Source organism: Neophocaena asiaeorientalis, unplaced genomic scaffold (assembly GCF_003031525.2).
Source record: "Neophocaena asiaeorientalis asiaeorientalis breed wild unplaced genomic scaffold, Neophocaena_asiaeorientalis_V1.1 scaffold170, whole genome shotgun sequence".
Lineage (NCBI taxonomy): Eukaryota > Metazoa > Chordata > Mammalia > Artiodactyla > Phocoenidae > Neophocaena > Neophocaena asiaeorientalis.
In genome coordinates, this window is record NW_020172463.1 from 729,388 (window position 1) to 751,325 (window position 21,938).

Below are 21,938 nucleotides of genomic sequence, written 5' to 3' on the forward strand. Positions count from 1 at the left end.
AAAAAAAAAAAAAAAAAGCATATGCAACAAACTATAGAAATGACCCCTGAAAGCATAGTCTTGTACCACAATGTTCACTGTAGCTCTATTTACAATAGCCAGGACATGGAAGCAACCTAAGTGTCCACTGACAGATGAATAAAATAAATATTCATTTTTTTAAAAAAAAGCATATGCAACAAAAGAAAAAACAGAGAAATGGACTTCATCAAAATTAACAACTGTGCATGTAAAGACATTATTAAAAAGTGAAAAGATAACCTAAAGAATGGGGAAAATATTCTTAAGTCATATACCTAAGGGTCTAGAATCCAGAATATATAAGGAACTCTTACAACTCAACAAAATGACAAATGACCCAACTGAAAATTAGTCAAAGGACTTGAGTAGACATTTCCCTAAAGAAGACATTCAAATGACTAATAAGCACATGAAAAGATGCTCAATCTCATTAGTCATTAGGGAGATGCAAATCAAAATCACAATGAGGTACCACCTCAAACTCATTAGGAAATTTTTTGCAAAAGGAAAATATGGAAAAATAAAAAATAAGTTCTGGCAACAATGTGGAGAAATTGGAACCCCTGTAGATTGCTGATGAGAATGTGAAATAGTACGGCCAGTGTAGAAAATATTTTGGTCGTTCCTTAAAAAGTTAAACATAGAATTGCCATGTGATCTGGCAATCTCACTCCTAAGTATATACCGAAAAGAATTTAAAACCGGTACTCAAACAAATAGATGTACACATATGTTCATAGCAGCACTATTCAAAATATACAAAATATCTATCAACAGATGAGTGGATAAACAAAATGTGGTATATCCATAAAACAGAACATTATTCAGCCATAAAAAATGAATAAGTACTGATATATACCACATTGTGGATGAACTTCAAAAACATTAAGGCAAGTGAAAGAAACTAGACACAAAAGACCACATACTGTATAATTCCACTTATATGAAATATTTAGAATGGGTAAATCCATAGAGACAGAAAACAGATTAGTGATTGCCAGGGGCTGGGAAAAGGTGAGTATGGGGAGCAACTGCTTAATAGGTAAAAGGTTTCTTTTTAGGGTGATAAAAATGTTTTGGAACTATGTAGAAGTTGTGGTTATACAAAATTATGAATGTTTAAATGACCTTTTAAGTGACTGATTTTATGTTATATGAATTTTACCTCAATAAAAAATAGAATAAGTTAACTAGACTAACTGTGATGATAATTTCACAAAACCTACATATAAAAATTAAAGAAATCGAGATTAGATTCTTTGTTTCCTTTTATGTCTGCAATATTTTATGGTTTCAATTTTAAAACACAGTAGCAAAATCATGACATAACTGGCTATTACTATCTTAGGGTTTTATTAGAGGTCATACTAATGGGTTCTCCCACATTTTCACCAACTCTGTACAATTCAGATTTCAGTCCAAGGCTTCAGGAACATTGCAAACAGCTGCAGTGGGATTAGGCATCTGACCATCAATGACACGCCAACTCTGACGGACAACTGTGTAAAAGTACGTAGTTGGAAACTGTATTTTCTTTTCAGTCACATTTGGTTGGCACATTTTCTAGAGGCTTGAATTATTGAAAAATATGAATGGGTTTTTCATTTTAGTTTTTTTATATAAGAAAATCGTTAGGAAATTTATACATACACATTTGAACATTTGAATCCTTAAATACCCTGAGAAACTGCGTTGCACAGTTAGGATATTTTTATTTCAATGCTATTGTAGCTTAAGCATAAACTTTAAGTCTAATTCTACATGTCAAGCTTCTAAATGTAGTGATTCTTTTCAGCATTCCATTTTCTCATGTTTTCCCTTACTTTTTTTTTTTTTTTTTTTGCGGTATGCAGGCCTCTCACTGTTGTGGCCTCTCCCGTTGCAGAGCACAGGCTCCGGACGCACAGGCTCAGCGGCCATGGCTTACGGGCCTAGCCGCTCCGCGGCATGTGGGATCTTCCCGGACCAGGGCACGAACCCGTGTCCCCTGCATTGGCAGGCAAACTCTCAACCACTGCGCCACCAGGGAAGCCCTCCCTTACTTTTGTAACATCATTTAGTTGATTCCTATGCATTACTCAAATGTAAGTGTACTAAAATATATTGAAAAAACGTCCCATTTTCTTTGAAATTAGGACAATTTAATAGTTAATGTGTCTGTTTCTGAAAATATTGAGAGGAAGAAAATAACCTCATCACTTTCATAAGCTTGTTCTCTATACTCTGGTTAATCTTTTTTTTTTTTTTCTTCTAAAGGCTTTAGTTGAAAAATGCCATCGAATTACATCAGTAGTTTTCATTGGTGCACCACATATTTCCGATTGTACTTTCAAAGCTCTTTCTACTTGTGACCTCAGAAAGATCCGATTTGAAGGTCTGTGATGTTAAAAAGTGGTTTAGCATTAATTTTACTTTTAATCTTGTGGCAATTCAAATACAGTACTTCTTTTTTTAAAAAAAAAAACAGGAAATAAAAGGATTACCGATGCATGCTTCAAATTTATAGACAAGAATTCTCCAAATATCAGTCACATTTACATGGTGGACTGCAATGGAATAACAGATGGTAGCCTCAAGTCACTCTCACCTTTGAAGCAGCTTACTGTGTTGAATCTGGCAAATTGTGTAAGGTAATGAGTCATTCAGTCAAGAAACACTGATTATCTAGAATATTCCAGACTTCCTCAAGATGCTCATTGGTTAGGAGAGTAAACATGAAAGTCAGGAGTCCAAGTGGAGGTAAATGCATAGTTCTGCAGTAAAACAAAGGAGGGGCACCCAACCCAGACTAGTTATGTAGGGGCATGGGGAGATTGTCAGGGAATGCTCAGGATATGTGGAATCACAGGCCCTTGTAAGATTAAATGAATTTGCTGGAACATTTATGGGCCACCTTTCCTAGTGATGGTTCTCACAGCTAGTTCAGTTAATAGGTCTTTTTCCCAAATGGACTTTCCAACTTGCTTATGAAGAACTAATCTTACTGAAGTGTTTCCTCTTGGGTACTAGTTAGATTTCTCCTCTGTGTGGGTTTGCTCACAGATGGACAAAGGGCAAGTTCTTACTGAAATCCTTTCTTTAGCTGGGTTACAAATGGGCTTCTATCCCAGTATTCTCAGGTGGGCAAGGATCAAATTCTTGCTAAAATTTCTTCCCCGGTGGATAGCTCAGCCTCTTGCTTGTATAAATTTCTTATAATATTAAAGGGCCAGATGATAACAAAATAGCATTTGATCTACAATGAAATTGGTTAATATTTGGGAAAACATAAGACAAGTCAGAGTAATAAGCTAAGCTACACAAAATCTTAACTCATGTTCCCTATTATTAAAATGGGGAGGCACCATGGGTTGTGGAGGGGAGGTAAAGACAGGATTTGAAATGGGAAAAACCTGGATTACGAAATGAAGCCTCCAGTCAACAGCCAGCAAGGAACTGAGGCCTCCTGTCAACAGCCATGTGAGTGAACTTGGAAGCAGACCCTCCACCCTCAGTCAATCCGTTGGATGATTAAAGTTCCAGCTGGCATCTTGGCTGCAAGCTCATGAGCAAGCTGGCACCATAATGCAAGCAGGATAACTGTGTGTGTGTGTGTGTGTGTGTGTGTGTGTGTGTGTGTGTGTAACAGCTAACCCTATCTGTATTAACATGTGAAATAAAATTGAATTGCATTCATATATTTCACTCAGGCTTCTGCAGGTTACCTAATTTTAAAAAGAAATGGAGGTTTTTCTGCATCCAGCAGTAGAGTTGACAAAACACTTCAAAGGACTCCTTGCTACAAACAATTTAGATCTTGGATGAAACATACTTTCAACACATTGCTGAGCCCACAAAGCATACGAGAAATATCCAATATCCAATATCATGATTCTTCACCACCTTCTCAATGAGTAGACTCTCTAAGATGAACAGTGAATACCAAGCAAACATAAAAGATAGAGCTGCTATGAGCATAAATGTTCATTTCAACATTGGCATTGAGACAATCAGTTTTAGCGAGACTCAAGATAGGGAAGCAGGATGAGACTTCTGCAGTGTCTGGACCTCTTCAAGGGAGACAAAGTGGTCTCAGGTAGATAGTACCTAGGCCCCTGGAAGAAGTTAGCTCAAAGCTTTTCTGAAGGAAAGCACCTTCTCTTTAGGCATCCAAAGTTCCCATAGGTTAAAGTCAAATAAATAGGTGCTCGCAATTAAAGACCATCAAATGTACAAAGATATGAGTCACCATGAAGCAAAATAAATTTGAACTTCCATAATTCATATATTAGAATTATCACAGAATATTAAGTAACTATGTATGAAATATTTGAAGAAATAAATAATGGAACCAGAAATATGAGCAAACAACAAAATGTGATAAAAATAACTAGATTTACTTGAAAAACTAACTTTTAGAAATAAAAAATATAGTTATTGAAATAAAGAAAATGAATTGCTAATCAGCAGATTACAACTCACTGAAGAAGAGAAGTACAAAGCTGGAAGATAACTGAAGAAATGACAGCAGAGTGAAAAAATAAAAAGAAAAATGTGATAGAGTATAACAAAAGATGGAGAAGGTTTAATATCAGCGTTTTAGATTAGATTTTTAAAATTCATCTATAAGGGATACACCTTAAACAGGAAGTTCGAGAGTCAAAGTATACACTTTTCTCAACCACATATCAATCCTTCAAAAAATGGACTATGTATGAAGTTTTAAAGCAAGTTCCCACAATTTTCATAGTACTGGTAACAAACTATATTCTCTAACTACAATGCAGTTAAATTAGGAATCAGTAATAATAAAAAGATAAATTTCAAAAATATATATGATTTAAAAGTGAAAATTCCAGGGCAGCAGAATCACCTGAAGAGCTGAATAAAACTACATATGCCCAAGCCCTACCCCAGAGCTACTGAATCTGAATATCTAGGGATGGAACACTTGCTTATATATTTTTTAAAAAACAACATGGGTGCTTCTGATGCACAGCCAGGTTTGGGATTAACTGCATTAACCCATTAACTTGGACCATTACCTGAAAAGTCCTTTTCTATTGACTTTTATGCCTCCAGGATTACCATATAAATGTATATATATATCTATATATACACATCCATATATATATATACACATACACATGTCAGTATATATGTGTGTGTGTGTGTGTGTGTGTGTGTGTGTGTGTGTTAGTATATAAATGTCTGTTTTCAGGCTATCTTTTCTGTTCCATTCATTTATCTGTTTTCTGTCTAATCTTGCACAGTACTTTATCTGTAAAATGGGGAAAATAAAGAGTATATACTCAGGATTGTTGTGAGGATCAAATAAGTTAATTCATGTAATGTACTTAGAATAGTGTCTGGCACATAATAAGCACTCAAGAAATGTTACCCTTTATTACTATTACTGCTTTATAATATGTTTTAATATCTAATAGAATGAGACTCTCTTTATTAGTAGTCTTCTAAGTTATTAGATATTTTTGCCAGTTTATTCTTCCAAGTGAACTTTAGAATAATTTTGTCATATTTCAGAAAAAATCCTATTGAGATATTAATTGAAATTATGTTAAATATATAAATTTTGGGAAGATATATAGTTTCATAATACTTATCTGATTTTCTCTTTACCCAAGAATTATTTATTAAAAATGTATTCAGATATCCATGTAGTTTATATCTAATTATCATTGTTACTAATTTTTCATTTTATGACATCATGGTACAAAAACACAGCCTGCACAACTTCTGTCTTTTGGGATCTTTATTTAGGGGTAATGCTGGTGAAAAAGATGATGGTTATGTTGTTTATCATGTTGAATATATATGAATAGTCCATGGAACTTAAATTACATTAATTATATTAATGTTTGTCAAAAGCTAAGTCTAATACAAAATTGTATCTTATGTTCTTTTTGAATTTTTATTTTTCTTTCATTTTGTATTTATGCTATATTATATGTTGCATAAAAGTTCATGACTAAAATTACCAAATTAAAAAAAAAGAAGCCAGAAACCTTATAGGCTATCTGTTTTATTAATAATTAGGCCACCTAATTAAATGAACAGATGACTAGGAATACCATTTTTAGTAATATTTCTCCCATTACTATCATTTATATATTTTCTACTAAAATAAAAGCTATATAGTCAAATTTGGTTTACAAATGTTGGCAAAATACCAGATACAGATATCACCTATTTTGAAGCCAGACTGGCCTTGGATTTCTCTTCTGTAACAGAAAATATATTTATAATTGATCTTTTTATTAATATTGTTTATATTGTTATATAATATATATACATTTATATGTTTGGTATTTCTGTTGCAGAGGAGAAATCCAAGGCCAGTCTGATTTTTTAGGGTTTTTTTTTTGGGGGGGGGTTGTTGGTTTTTTTTGGCTGCACTGCACAGCATGTGGGATCTTAGTTCCCCAACCAGGGATCGAACCAGTGCCCCCTGCATTGGAAGCATGAAGTCTTAACCACCCTGATTTTTTAAAAAAATTATTTTATTGGGCTTCCTTGGTGGCAAAGTGGTTGAGAGTCCGCCTGCCGATGCAGGGGACACGGGTTTGTGCCCCAGTCCGGGAAGATCCCACATGCCGCGGAGTGGCTAGTCCCGTGAGCCATGGCTGCTGAGCCTGCGCGTCCGGAGCCTGTGCTCCGCAACGGGAGAGGCCACAACAGTGAGAGGCCCGCGTACCGCAAAAAAAAAATTATTTTATTGAACTATAGTTGATTTACAATGTTGTGTTAATTTCTATGGATAGTCTGATTTTTTTATCACACACACACACATATATATATTTTTAATTGTTACATCATTACACCATTTCACTGTATGCAATTCCATGGCAGTAAAGAATATGATCCCCAAATTCTATACCCAACCATATTATCTTCATTGGGGTGATACCTAATCAATGTAAAATTACCCTGTTGGTCTTAATATTTTTACTAGTATAGTATTCTAACTCTATGTAAAATTATCACCCCTGTGTTAATTTTATTTACCTTTACCTAATACCACTGCACAATTTTCTTTGTTTTTGTTGTCATCTTATTATAAATCTGTTTCTGGTTGACTATTTATAATTTAGAGAATCATTTATAAATGTGGACTTACATGGGAGGGGTGGGAGGGATGGCATTGACACATAGGTGTCTATGATTAAGGACAGTATGGGAAGACTGAGGTCAAGATCTTACAGCATCAGATTTTCTCTGCTTCAGAAAGAAAGGATCTTTAGGTAACTTATTAGGTTTCCAGTCCAGCTAAATTGACTTGTACTTAGTGGAAATTCCTCCAAGATTTTGACAGTAGTTTGACTGTTAGGCTTGGTTCTCCCTATCCTAAGTTTTTGTCTTTTTCTTTTGCAGGAGATTGCAGCAGGCACTGTTTAACATGATCACATTTTAACCCCAGGGAAGAAACCTTATAGGCTATCTGTTTTATTAATAATTAGGCCACCTAATTAAATGAACAGATGACTAGGAATACCATTTTTAGTAATATTTCTCCCATTACTATCATTTATATATTTTCTATTAAAATAAAAGCTATATAATCAAATTTGGTTTACAAATGTTGGCAAAATACCAGATATAGATATCACCTATTTTGAAATGTATTGGGTATAGTAACTTATTTTAATAGTATTCTACATATTTATACATAAAATCACATGTAGAGCTTTTCTTACTCTTTCCTACAGAATTGGTGGCATGGGACTAAAGCAGTTTCTTGATGGTCCTGCAAGCACAAAGATAAGAGAGCTAAATTGAAGTAACTGTATCCACCTGGGTGATGCCTCTATTGCAAAACTATCAGACAGGTATGATAAAACAATAATATTTTACATCATGTTATTAGTAATTGTATATTTGTTAATAGGACAGATCAGAGGTAGACTTTTGAAGCCATTTGGAAAACATCAGGGATGCCCAGAAGCTGGTCCAATATTCAGCGAAACGAAATAAGACATTGGAGTTATGGAATGAATTAATCTTTTGACTATATCTAAGACGTTTCTTATTAAATTTCAACTTGCAGAAAGTCTGAGATCAAATCACTCATGAAGTTATGAATAGCTATACCTGGGTGACTTCTCTGTACTTTTCAAGGATATCATCTCTATGTAAACCTTTACAGTGTTTCCCAAGGGATATTCTAGCTGGTGGGTTTATTCTTGATCCTGTTTACTTGTAAAAGGTCTTGTGTACACTAAGGGGTTAAGTACAATTCCTGTAACAAACTTGTAAAGATAAGTGAGAAATTTAACTTTGCACTTTTAGTGGTCATTCATCGTGGTATTTAGGAGTTGCTCCACGTGTAGATGTATTTCTGGTGTATCCCAAAGCTGCGAAAGAAGGCGGTCCCAATCGTGGTATTTACATGATAGTTTTTGTATGCATGTAATATATTTTTTCTTAATAGAAATTGCAATATGAAATGAAATCACAGAATGTTTTATACAATAATCCACCTCTCTTTCATTCAACTTTGTAATGTCAATTATTTCTACTTTTTTTTTTTCCTCGGATGTGCTGCCCACAGCATGTGGGATCTTAATTCCTGACCAGGGATCGAACCCGCACCCCCTGCAGTGGAAGCACGGAGTCCTAACCACTGGACGGCCAGGGAAGTCGCAATTATTTACACTTTTAAGCTTACTTTTATGACAAGAAAAGGAAAATCCTTGTTTCAATAGCATTTGCTTTCCCCAAGTAATTTTTAATATGAAGAAATTTCTACTGACAGTGTGATTAAAAGCTAAAATGAACTCTTCATGCTACTTTCTTTCAGCTGCTCTAATTTAAACTACTTGAGTTTATGAAATTGTGAACATCTAACTGACCTAGGAGTTGAATTTATTGTAAACATCTTTTCTTTGGTATCAGTAGATCTCTCTGGAACAGACATCTCTAATGAGGTAAAAACAATTCAATGACTTCTATTGCTTTCTGTAATATAATCATTTTCCATTGTGTAAACAATGGAGAGAACAACAATTATTTTTATTTCTTAGAATATTGGATTATAAAGGGCAAGTTTGGGAATATTGTTTCTGGAATAGCGATGGATGAAGTTATTTGTAAATCAATGGTCTTGTTTCTCTGCTTTAAAAATTGGCAAAACACAGTATTTTGAGGAAAGTCCTGACAGATCAGAGTTTTATGTGATAGATCTGAAATGTGTTTCAATTATAGACATTTGGTTATTGTGGAGATATATTTTGGATGGCTTAGGTATATTTTTCCTGTGGATTGTATATTCTATAAGACTACCTGAGTGCCTTGAGATCCAAGTCCTTAGTTCAAAACTGAAGTCTAGAAATGGCCTCTACAAATCTATAAGAGATACATTTTAAGAAACTCATTTCTTGCAAGCTGCTGTTGCTACTTGTCAGAGTTGAAACACAGGTCACACCTATCCTATCATTCCAGCACTGCCCCATTTACTAATCAAAATGAAGATAAACCCAGAGATCTGTCATGTTTCTGAAAGACTTTAATGGACTGTAGTTAGATAAGGAATGTACTGGCTTCTCTTAAAAATCAGAGCATTGGGAGGGATAGAAGAAGACAACAGAGGTGAGGATCTCTCCCCCATCTGCTTGCTAAATCCCTATTCATCCTTCAAGCTCATCAAATATCACCTGTCTCTGAGGCCTTCTCTGAGAAGTCCTACCTTACAGGCAAGTACAGGAACTTTTCTATGTACATCTCCAGCCACAGTGCATTCTTTAACATGACCTGTTTCTGTTTCTCACTGCATTACTGATACCTGTGTTATATGTCCATCCTTCCCTACATATTCAGTGGGCTCTTTTAAATAACTATGTCTGTTCATTGGTTCAGGTTCTTTCCTTTCTCTAAGCGTGAATTTAGATTCAGCCTCCATTCTGCTAGGTGGTCTGCTCTCCCCTTCCCTGGAGTGTTGTCTAAATGTAGTATGAGAGTGGGAGCTCAGGGCAGTTACATGTAGTCAACTCACGGTGGAATCAAGCCTGGTCTTCTCAATGCTGTCTTTTGTCCAAGGCGGAATCCAGTGAGATGTCTGAGGGTCCATTTGGTTTCCTTCCAGGTAAATTCCTGATGTGTCTTCCCTTTCCTGGCTCCAAGCCCCCCTTCAAGTCTTCAGGCTCCTTTGTCATAGGGGCCCTTGCTCTGAGCCCCTCCGGGTCATCCTGGGGCATGGGGACTCTGTGAGGCCTTCTTAGGTCCACAATCCCAGACATCCCCTGCAGACATTTTCCTGCCTAGGTGTATTTGCCTCAGACCCATGCCTCACCCTTCTCACTCTCCTGCAGAATGGCTGATTCATGTCAGTTAGGTTCCAGTTGGGTTTGGTGCTTGTGAGGCATTTGTGTACAATGGGAGGGTCCGAAGGAGGGAGAGGCCAGGGTTTTCCTCCAACTTTCCTTTCATTATTATCATCAGCTGCATGTCTTTTGTGATCTACTCCTTTTAGTCAGAACTGCTGTGGTTCTAGCTTCCCTCCTGACCTTGGACTCGGCTCTAATAAACACCATTGCTTCCCACTGTCCTTCCAGCATAGGGGTGGTAGTGGTTTCCTGCTGCTAAATCTCTAGATTTTGTCATTATTCCATTAGGCTCCTCAGTTCTCTAACACCTATGTCGACAATTCTCTTTCACAATTAAATTTCCTCAGTTTGAAATCAGAGTTGTTTTTATTTTCCTCATTAGATCTTAGCTGGTAAAATGATGAGTGTAGGAAAACTCTCCTGCATTGTTGCTTTGCACAGCCATACCAGGGAAAGGTAGAATGAGTTCTCATGTACTCTTAGACCCCCAAACCTATCAGGAGATAGAGTCCAGGGAGGTCTGGAACAGGGCCCTGTATCCCAGCACCTCATTCTTTTGCTTCCCTCCCGCTCTCCCTTCCCCTCTTCTTCCTCCACCCTCCCCTCCTTCCCCTCCTTCTCTCTCCCTCCTTCTCCTCTCTCCTTTCTCTTCTCCTTCCCCCTCTGCTCCTCTCCCCTCTTCTCTTCTTTGCTCCCAGTCTCTTCTCTTGGCATAGATTCTTTGTCTAATCTGAGGGTGGAAGAAATGTTCCAACTGATTACATGGTTTTTAAAAATGTCATGTTCCAAGTCTTTCAGGGTTTAGAATTTAAAGCTTACAAGTCTAGGATGTTTTTCTCCTGTGTTGTTCTGTAAAAACCCTTCCCTGACACATATAAGTAGAAGGCCCGGCTGTTGTCTGAAGGGTCACAGGGTAACAAGAAGGATCAAAGCACATTATAAAGTACATCAAAATATAATTCCACCACAGCACGCATCACAAGCCTGAAGGATCTGGTGAACATTTGTTGAATGAACGAAGGTAGGCTTAGATGCTCTATCCTAGTTTTTAGCATTTGCGAAAAGCTCAGTTTTTATTTTCGAAGACCATATATTAAAATTTTTAACTGAGGAAAAGTTAAAAACTTAGGAATATAGCCTCAAGTCCCATTCACTGTTTTAATTTTCTTGTAAAGAATACACACAATCTGAAAGAGCACCTATGGAGAAGAAAGCTAGTTGTTTTCTGCCAAAAGACTGAAAAATATATCTTCTGAAGGCTGTTGTTTTCTTTCTCCAAGTAAGTTAAATTGTGATCTAAAACTCAAATCATTGACAACATAGTGCTACAACCGCTGTGGAAGCTAACCTCAAACAGTCAAATTAAAATGAGTCAGCCCAGATGTCAACTCAGGCAGCTAAACACCAGCCTGGATTGTAGGTCTGATGAAGTGCAAATATGACTATAGACTTAACATTCAAGATTTAAACTCTGGAATGTTACAGATATTCACCAGAGATCAAATGTGACCACTTATGCCTTTGGGAAAAAAACAATTTATGTTTTCTAATAATTATGTTCACTCACAATTCTTTTCAATAGTAAGTTTTTAGTTACAATCACACTACTTACTTAGTTAACAAATATTTACTCTAATTACATTGGGCTTGGTGCTGGGGATACTGGGCTGAACAAAACAGACAGGGCCCCTCCTCCTAGCCCTTACATTCTAGTGGAAGACAGGTGTGAGACAAGTGGTTACAAAACACGATGGGTGTGGGAAACAAACAGATGGGAAACTTAACCTGGCTCAGAGAGTCAGAGAAGATCTTCTTTTACGAGAGAAGGAGACAGAGTATGTGGTGAGCCAAAGAAAAAGCTCGCACAAAGGTAGAGAGGTTGAAAGTATGGTCGCATCAAGGAAATCTGCACATTTAGGTATAGCTTGATTAGGAGGAGAGTGGTGAGAGATGATGTTTGAGAGGTAGGCGGGGGCCAGGTCATAAGGGGCCCAGATGCCACAGTGAGGAGTTTGTTCTCTGCCTTGTTGGCAATGGAAGGACATTCAGTATAGTCAATTAGACAGTAACACAGTCAGACTGACATTTTGAAAAGGTCCCTCTATCTGCTGGATAGACATGGGGATGATAGATGCACTAGTGACCAATTATAAAGCAGTAATCCAGGTGAAAAATTATGAGGGTCTATATTAGGGCTATAATGAGGGAGATGGTAGTAGGGCTGGCACAGCAGATTGAGGGACATTTAGCAGAAAGAATCAACGGGAGCTAGGGATAGAAGGAGTATGGGGGTAAGGAAGAGGGGGAGGGAATCAAGGATGATGCCAGATTTTTGGCTTGAGCATCTGTATAAATGGTGGTGTCCTTTACTGAGCTGTGTCCCTTCCATAGGGGGAGGAACAGGTTGGCTACAGGTTGGGAAAATAGGCATGTTTAGTTTGAGTCACCTGCAAGACAGCTTTATAGAGATGTATAAGCGCTCCGGAAATAAGCAGGGAAATCAGTGAAATTTACTCTTTGGAGGTAGAAAAGCTCTCTAGGGTTGCAGTGGGTGATGGGGCATTGTGTTCAGAAAATCATGGATACTTATGGGGAAGTTAATCAGCAAAGGCAAAACTATAGATATTTAGAAATCCAAAAAGATGTTTAATTGAGAGAGCTAATTTAAATGGGGGAAGCCAAGAAGAGAACACAGTTATTTCAAACTTTATACATTTTTTATAATTATTTTATTGTCTTCGGCCATTCTTTTTGTGGAGAATAGTGACTAATGTATTACATCATCCATGAATAAAAGTTGATTAGGAAGTTATCTAATAAGCATATTTTATAGAAAAGGAAAAACATCAACTTTTCCAATATAAACAGGATAGGGTTTGTAAGTGAAGGAAATAGCTTATTAATGTGATGGTATTTTAAGCTATCTTTAAAATTCTTTAATTTTCTATAACTTTTTCTTAATGTCTAATTCAGTGGGATGTTATTTGTTCTCTACTTACCCCAGAGGACTGTTTGAATATAAGGTTATATCTCCATGTATACAGGAAAATGTTTTCCACTCTAGTTAGGAGAATTATTATTTGCTGAAGACCACAGGATCCACAGTTAGGGCAGTTCAATCTGTTGCTTAAATTGTTTTAGTCACCACTATACTTGTTTAAAGGAAAAATGAATCAGAGCAATGTTCCAGATAGTATGCTTAGACAGAGGCTTTAAGAAGACTCTTTCATTTGCCTGATTTTCAAAAGTTTTCACCATGAGTGCCTACTGTGTAGGCCATCTCCTGGAGTCCCCTCACTGGAATGTGAGATCCATGAGGCTGAGACTTTGTTTTGTTCACTGCTGTTTTCCCTGGGGGTAGTAGACACTCGATAAATACACACTGAATGAAGGAACAAATGCTGAACTCTAGGGCACCAAATGTGAGTAAGATCTGTTCCCTGCAGCCCAATTTGGAATGGTGTGACTAATTTAAATATGGTGTGGGTATAGTGGTAGAGGAAGCAGAGAAAAGGATCTATTAACTCAGTCTGTCTAACTCAGAAGCATGCAAATGCATGCTTGTTCAAGGAACTTTAGGTAGCTTAGTACTGCTAGAATATACTGTGAAAAGGAGATGTCACTGAGGGAATATCACGTTATCCCCAAGGAGCCTGGACTTGAATCAGTGGATGATGAAGTAGCATCTAGAAGGGGAGCCACAGTCAGAGTCAGCCTCCCATTTTAGATTTGGGTTATTCTCTGGGTGACAGACTGGAGGGGAGACCAGTGGGAGTTACTTCAGTAGTTAAAGAAAGAGATGAGGAGTTCTTGAACTACGTCATAGGACAGAAGTAGTATGGAAAGAACATATTCAAGACTACTTAGGTGGTAAAATTGAAAGAACTTGATGACTGATTAGATGTGGAAGATAAGAGCCTGGGGGTGAGGGGGAGCATAAGAATGATCCCAAAATCTGGCTTTGGGCGGATGGAAGTCCTACCTGAAAGAAACTTAGGTAGTATAGGAAAAGTAACAGGTTTTGAGGGAAAGGTGATTTCAGTTTTATCAGACTGAGTTAGAGTGTGTGGGATATTAAGGCCAAAGGCTTGGGAGAGAGATCCTGAAGGAAGACTCAGATTTAGGAGTCATCAGCATGGAGGTGTGAATGTGGCCAAGATCCGGAGAGACAGTGTAGGGAGTAAGGAGAGATGTGCACCCAGGAAAAACACAATAGAACACCAATATTTAAAGAATGGGAAGAAGATGAATCCATGAAGGAGACTAAAGATAGAAGATGAAAAATGTTGTAAGAGAATCAGGTGAGTGTAGTCATGTGTGGAATGTTGAGGGAATAACCAACAATGTCTAACAAAACAAAAATAAAATCGGAGAAAGACAAAAATTTGAAAGAACATTTACCATTAATTAAACAGATGCCTGCCAACCCCTCTGATATCATGTGCCTTCTCCTCTCATTCTCTTTCCTCCAGCCCCACTGCCACTTTCAAGCTCCTCAAACAAACCAAATTCTTTCCTACCTCAGGATCTTTATACATATTGTACTTTCTGCTTGGGATGCTCCTCCTCCCATTCTTGTGCTTGAGTAGGTAGATGCTAAGCAAGTAATCACTGATGTTCCTGACAATAGCTGTAGCATCTTGACATAGGCTGATAATGCCTTTTAAGATATTCTGGATGTAATTTTATAAATACTAAACATTAGGCATGCTATCTGTAATTATCAGAAAATCACACACTCACAAGCCTCTTAGCCTCATCCACCAGAGAGCAGACAGCAGAAGCAAGAACTACAATCCTGCAGCCTGTGGAACAAAAACCACATTCACAGGAAGACAGACAAGATGAAAAGGCAGAGGGCTATGTACCAGATGAAGGAACAAGATAAAACCCCAGAAAAACAACTAAATGAAGTGGAGATAGGCAACCCTCCCGAGAAAGAATTCAGAATAATGATAGTGAAGATGATCCAGGACCTTGGAAAAAGAATGGAGGCAAAGATCGAGAAGATGCAAGAAATGTTTAACAAAGACTTAGAATTAAAGAAAAAACACCTCGAGGATTTAAAGAAAAAACAAACAGAGATGAACAATACAATAACGGAAATAAAAAATACACTAGAAAGAATTAGTAGCAGAATAACTGAGGCAGAAGAACGGATAAGTGACCTGGAAGACAGAATGGTGGAATTCACTGCTGCGGAATAGAATAAAGAAAAAAGAATGAAAAGAAATGAAGACAGCCTAAGAGACCTCTGGGAAAACATTAAACGCAACAACATTTGCATTATATGCGTCCCAGAAGGAGAAGAGAGAGAGAAAGACCCGAGAAAATATTTCCCATGTTAGGGAAGTCGAAAACTTCCCTAACAGGGACAGGAAATAACCATCCAAGTCCAGGAAGTGCAGAGAGTCCAAGGCAGGATAAACCCAAGGAGAAACATGTCGAGACACACAGTAATCAATTTGGCAAAAATTAAAGACAAAGAAAAATTACTGAAAGCAGCAAGGGAAAAATGACAAATAGCATACAAGGGAACTCCCATAACATTAACAGCTGATTTCTCAGCAGCAACTCTACAAGCCAGAAAGGAATGGCATGACATATTTAAAGTGATGAAAGGGAAGAAGCTACAACCAAGATTACTCTACCTGGCAAGGATCTCATTCAGATTCGATGGAGAAATCAAAAGCAGTACAGGCAAGCTAAAGCTAAGAGAATTCAGCACCACCAAACCAGCTCTACAACAAATGCTAAAGGAACTTCTCTAAGTGGGAAATACAAGAGAAGAAAAGGACCTACAAAAACTAACCCCAAACAATTAAGAAAATGGTAATAGGAACATACGTATCAATAAGTACCTTAAGCGTGAATGAATTAAATGCTCCAACCAAAAGACACAGGCTTGCTGAATGGATACAAAAACAAGACTCATACATATGCTGTCTACAAGAGACCAACTTCAGACCTAGGGACACATACAGACTGAAAGTGAGGAGATGGAAAAAGATATTCCATGCAAATGGAAATCAAAAGAAAGCTGGAGTAGCAATTCTCATATCAGACAAAATAGACTTTAAAATAAAGAATGTTACAAGAGACAAGGAAGGACACTACATAATGATCAAGGGATCAATCCAAGAAGGAGATATAACAATTATAAATATATATGCACCCAACATAGGAGCACCTCAATACATAAGGCAACTGCTAACAGCTATAAAAGAGGAAATCGACAGTAACACAGTAATAGTGGGGGACTTTAACACCTCATTTACACCAATGGACAGATCATCCAAAATGAAAATAAATAAGGGAACAGAAGCTTTAAATGACACAATAGACCAGATAGATTTAATTGATATTTATAGGACATTCCATCCCGAAACAGCAGATTACACTTTCTTCTCAAGTGCACATGGAACATTCTCCAAGAAAGATCACATCTTGGGTCACAAATCAAGCCACAGTAAATTTAAGAAAACTGAAATCATATCAAGCATCTTTTCTGACCACAACACTATGAGATTAGAAATCAATTACAGGGAAAAAAAACGTAAAAACATAAACACATGGAGGCTAAAAAGCACATTACTGAAAAACCAAGAGATCACTGAAGAAATCAAGGAGAAAATCAAAAAATACCTAGAGACAAATGACAATGAAAACACAACGATCCAAAACCTATGGGATGCAGCAAAAGCAGTTGTAAGAGGGAAGTTTATAGCAATACAAGTCTACTTCAAGAAACAACAAACTTCTCAAATAAACAATCTAACCTTACACCTAAAGGAGCTAGAGAAAGAGGAACAAACAAAACCCAAAGTTAGCAGAAATCATAAAGATCAGAGCATAAATAAATGAAATAGAAAAAAGAAAACAAGAGTAAAGATCAATAAAACTAAAAGCTGGTTCTTTGAGAAGATAAACAAAATTGATAAACCATTAGCCATACTCATCAAGAAAACGAGGGAGAGGACTCAAATCAATAAAATTAGAAATGAAAAAGGAGAAGTTACAACAGGCACCACAGAAATACAAAGCATCCTATGAATTTGGTAAAGTTGCAGGATACAAAATTAATGCACAGAAATCTCTTGAATTCCTATACACTAATGGTGCAAAATATGAAAGAGAAATTAAGGAAACACTCCCATTTACCACTGCAACAAAAAGAATAAAATACCAAGGAATAAACCTACCTAAGGAGACAAAAGACCTGTATGCAGAAAACTATAAGACACTGATGAAAGAAATTAAAGATGATACAAAGAGATGGAGAGATATACCATGTTCTTGGATTGGAAGAATCAATATTGTGAAAATGACTATACTACCCAAAGCAATCTACAGATTCAATGCAATCCCTATCAAGTTACCAATGGCATTTTTTACAGAACTAGAACAAAAAATCTTAAAATTTGTATGGAGACACAAAAGACCCCAAATAGCCAAAGCAGTTTTGAGGGAATAAAACGGAGCTGGAGGAATCAGACCCCCTGACTTCAGACTATACACAAAGCTACAGTAATCAAGACAATATGGTACTGACGCAAAAACAGAAATATAGATCAATGGAATAGGATAGAAAGCCCAGAGATAAACCCACGAACCTATGGTCAGCTAATCTCTGACAAAGGAGGCAAGGTTATACGATGGAGAAAAGACAGTCTCTTCAATAAGTGGTGCTGGGAAAACTGGACGGCTACATGTAAAAGAATGAAATTAGAACACTTCCTAACACCATACACAAAAATAAACTCAAAATGGATTAGAGACCTATATGTAAGACCAACACTGTAAAATTCTTAGAGGAAAACATAGAAAGAACACTCTTTGATGTAAATCACACCAAGATCTTTTTTGATCCACCTCCTAGAGAATATTAAATGGATAACTAATAAGAACCTGCTATATAAAAAAATAAATAAAATTTAAAAAAAATCACACTCTTAACCTAGGTCATTTCAAGGCAATATCAATAGGTTTTATTTAATTGATGCATTCTCTCTTTAAGAAAACATAAATCACATGGTGAGATTAATTACTCTAGATGGTTTTCTAAATAAGTAAGCGTTCTTTAGTTCCTAATATATTGTATCTTATCTCTGCCACATTACAGCATAGTCTCTTAGAGGGGTGTTATGCTTTTAGATGGCCTCATTTGGGTAGCACCCAAATTATTTTCAAATTGAACTGCAAAACAAACAAAAAAACCCAGTAATCCTAATTGAATATTGGCGTGTGGTTTCCATCTTAATTTTAACTGTATATGTTATAAGGTCATTTAGTTTCAGATATTTCTAGCCAAAAAAAAAAAAGAAGCCAATGTGAGAACTTCAACAATATCTTCTATAACTGTCCCCTGCCTCCCCTCCAACCCTGCTGCCACTGCCATAGTTCAAGCACCATTTCTCCTTACTAACCTCTCTTGCCTTAAGTATCACTCTCCTCAAATCTGTTCTCCACTCTGCTGTGGTGTGATCTTGCACCATGCAAACCTGAGCCTTTCACTTCCTTGCTCAGACTTCTTCAGGAGCTCTACGTTGCTTTCAGCATAAAGTCTAAATAGTCTAGTGTGGAGGACCAAGCTCTTCCTGAGGTGGTTCCTGCCTACTTGTGCAGCCTCACTTCCAGATGACTCCCACCTTTCATCTTTGCTCCAGAGACACAGAACTGACTCTCCTACAGCTCTGCAAACATGTCATGCTCTCCTTGCCTTCCCATTGCTGTGAGTTAATCTCTCTGTCGGAAACAGCCTTTCTTCTTGTCCACCTAGTAAATTCTTGCTCATTCCTCAAGTTTCAGCTGTGTGAAGCTTTTCTGGAATTCCTGGGCAGGCTTAGGATCTACCTGCCTTGTGCTTCTCCTGTACTTTATAATGCCTCCAATAAAGCAATCAGCTCGATATATTTTAATATTTTTTTCCATGCCTGTCTCCTTACAAATTGTAAGTTTCTTGAGGGCAGAGGCTGGATCATCCTATCTTTGCGATGCCCAGCACTATGCTTAGTACATAGAGGCGTGTAAAATATTTGATCAGTGCGTCAGTGAGTGAGGGAATGAATGGATCTGGTACCGTTTCCTTCCTGTAAACCAAACACTTAGACTTTTAAAAATTCCACATTTTCTTAGCTATGATCTGAGCTGGAGTGGGAGAGCTTACAGTTAGTTGCATGTCTTAATCTGATGATATGCTTTCAAGAGACCACCCATCTGCATGGAACACACATACAAATAAAGCCTGAGATTTAGTGCAGCACAACCCCTAAAGGAGGAAGCACATGAAATCACTTGAGATTTAAGAAATAGAAAGAATGGGAGTTAAAAGAAAGCAGAATAACTCAGAGACAAATGGATTTGCCTTGGATTAAAAACAAAAAACACATTAGAAGTCTGCCCTACTGAACTTTTTCATATGAAGCTGGACCTCTCCTTAGTTCATTCCAGGCCCTTCTTCCCAGCCAGTGGCCTTATATGAGTCTGCTGGTCCCATCACTAGCAATAGTGGTTTTCCTCATAGAAGTTCCAGTCAATTTTCTCCTGTTTCCAGCAAAATGCCTACTAAAATCATTGCAAAAAGAAGTGACCAACCTGAGCTTGTCTTTTCCCTCAAGGAGAATATCTGGTTGATATAACTTTCCTCTCAACCTCCATCAGGTAGGAGGCAAGTAGACTCAAGGTGACTTTTCTATTTCCAGGTAACAGAGATGCTTATTTTCCTTCCCTCCATAAACATATAGAGGACCAGTTTCTGTGTATTGACCAAAGCCTGCTTTCATTTAGACTTGTAGGTTGGTAAATTAGGGTGGAAAGGTTGATACACTTTAAAAAGAAGTATGATACAAAATTCATACTAATAATCAAGTAAGTAGAAATAAATAAAAATAATTAAGAAGAAAAGGTAAATTATTTTTATAAAATTGTAATTGCTAACCAGAGTATAAAAGGGAATATCACTTGTGAGGTTAAGATACATTTTCATGGACATTGTACAAGATAGCATTATCAATGATTTTAGAAAGAGGATGTGTTAATTGAGATAAAACATATTTCCAATAAAAGTTTTGTTCTTTACTCGTAAGAGAATGTGGTAGGCAACACCAAACAGAGCGAATCTTTCAGAAAGAAACATTATATAAATGTTAACACTGATTCACACAATTACAAAGGGAACTAGATTTCATCCAAGAATTCTGAGACTATGCCAGCAAGATAAGGGAAAACTGGGTCCATAAAAATAATTTTATAGACTACTCATTCATTCACAAATACTTATTCATTGTCAACTGTGTGTCAAACACTATGCAAGGTTATAGGAGTACTAAACTTACACAGTCCTGGTCTCAAGGTACAGCTTAGTGGCAAAACAACAACAAGAGTAACAACATTACATGGCTAAGAGTTACTAAAAGCATGAGTTCAGAGTGTGGCTTCACATCCTTACTGGTGTCACAACACTATGAGAGTTCAGGTAAGTTACTCTGTGCCTCCATTACCCTCTCTTTAAAACAATAATTATAATATTACTTTCCTCATAGTGTTGTGAGGATTTGTAAAGTGCTTAACACAAGTGTGTGGCACACGGTAAACATTCAATACATCTTAGCAATAATTTATTGGAATTATGTCATAATGAGGTATATTTGCTGTTATGGAGATATGTGCACTGCACTGCATCTTGGCAGCATGGATGAGTTGGAAAGTGAGTGCTTTTGTCTCTGTTGTCTCTGTGGAGGAGTCAAAAGATGCTCTTCAGCTTTTGAGGTGCAGCTAAGAGCTTCAGTAGGTGTTTGTGAGGTAAAGAAGAGAAGGGCATTCTCAATGAAGGAAGAAGCAGGGGGGAAGGCATAGAGACATGACAGAGGGTTATATGTTGGGAGATCCACAGGTGACTTTGTATTGGCATAGCATGGCCTGAGAAGACAGAGGATGTGGCAGGAGATTAGGATGCAGAAAGAGGAGGAGGGCAGAATGTGTATGGCCTCACAAAGCAATTCAGACTGTGCTATATGCAATGGGAGCCACTGAAGAACTCTGAGTACGACTCATACAGATTTGTGTACACAGACATAACGGTAAGGGGGATCTATTTAAGAATGGGAAAGGTATTGCAATGACACTAGAAATAATGAGGTTTTGATCATGGTGGCAGATGAGGCATGCATAAGAGATTTTTAGGAGGTAGTATAGGTAGGGCGGGCTTGGTGATTGATTGGATATGGGGAGCAGTGGGGAGAGGAGTAGACACAGATAATATCCAGGTTTTTATCTGGTCAGTTGTGGATATGGTGGTACCATTAACCAGGAAAAGAATCCTAAGGATTAGGACTTGGACACAAGATGCTGAATTCCATTTCAACATGTTTCAGTCCAGTACCAGGACACATCTCTCCTGACTAAGAGCTCACTTGGTCCTGGTTGACAAAAAAGACAGACACCCATTTGACTTCAGAATCTTCCCTTTTGTTTTGTTTTGTTTCTCAGTATGTTTGACAAGGAATCATAGGCATTCCATATATTACAATTTAAGCGTTACTGAAAGCAGAAAATTTACACAAAGGATTTTCAACAACACCTTCTAACTGTATCCTCTCT

General features: G+C 37.2%; 1 protein-coding gene across 1 annotated transcript in view; it reads left to right on the forward strand.

Annotated features, from left to right (window-relative positions):
• FBXL13 (F-box and leucine rich repeat protein 13) overlaps positions 1 to 21,938 on the forward strand; it is a 179,486-nt gene that overhangs the window by 128,052 nt on the left and 29,496 nt on the right. The window contains 5 exon segments of the mRNA XM_024738118.1: positions 1,432 to 1,530; positions 2,278 to 2,395; positions 2,489 to 2,651; positions 7,728 to 7,847; positions 8,819 to 8,945. Of these exon segments, the coding sequence (XP_024593886.1) occupies positions 1,432 to 1,530; positions 2,278 to 2,395; positions 2,489 to 2,651; positions 7,728 to 7,847; positions 8,819 to 8,945 (627 nt within the window).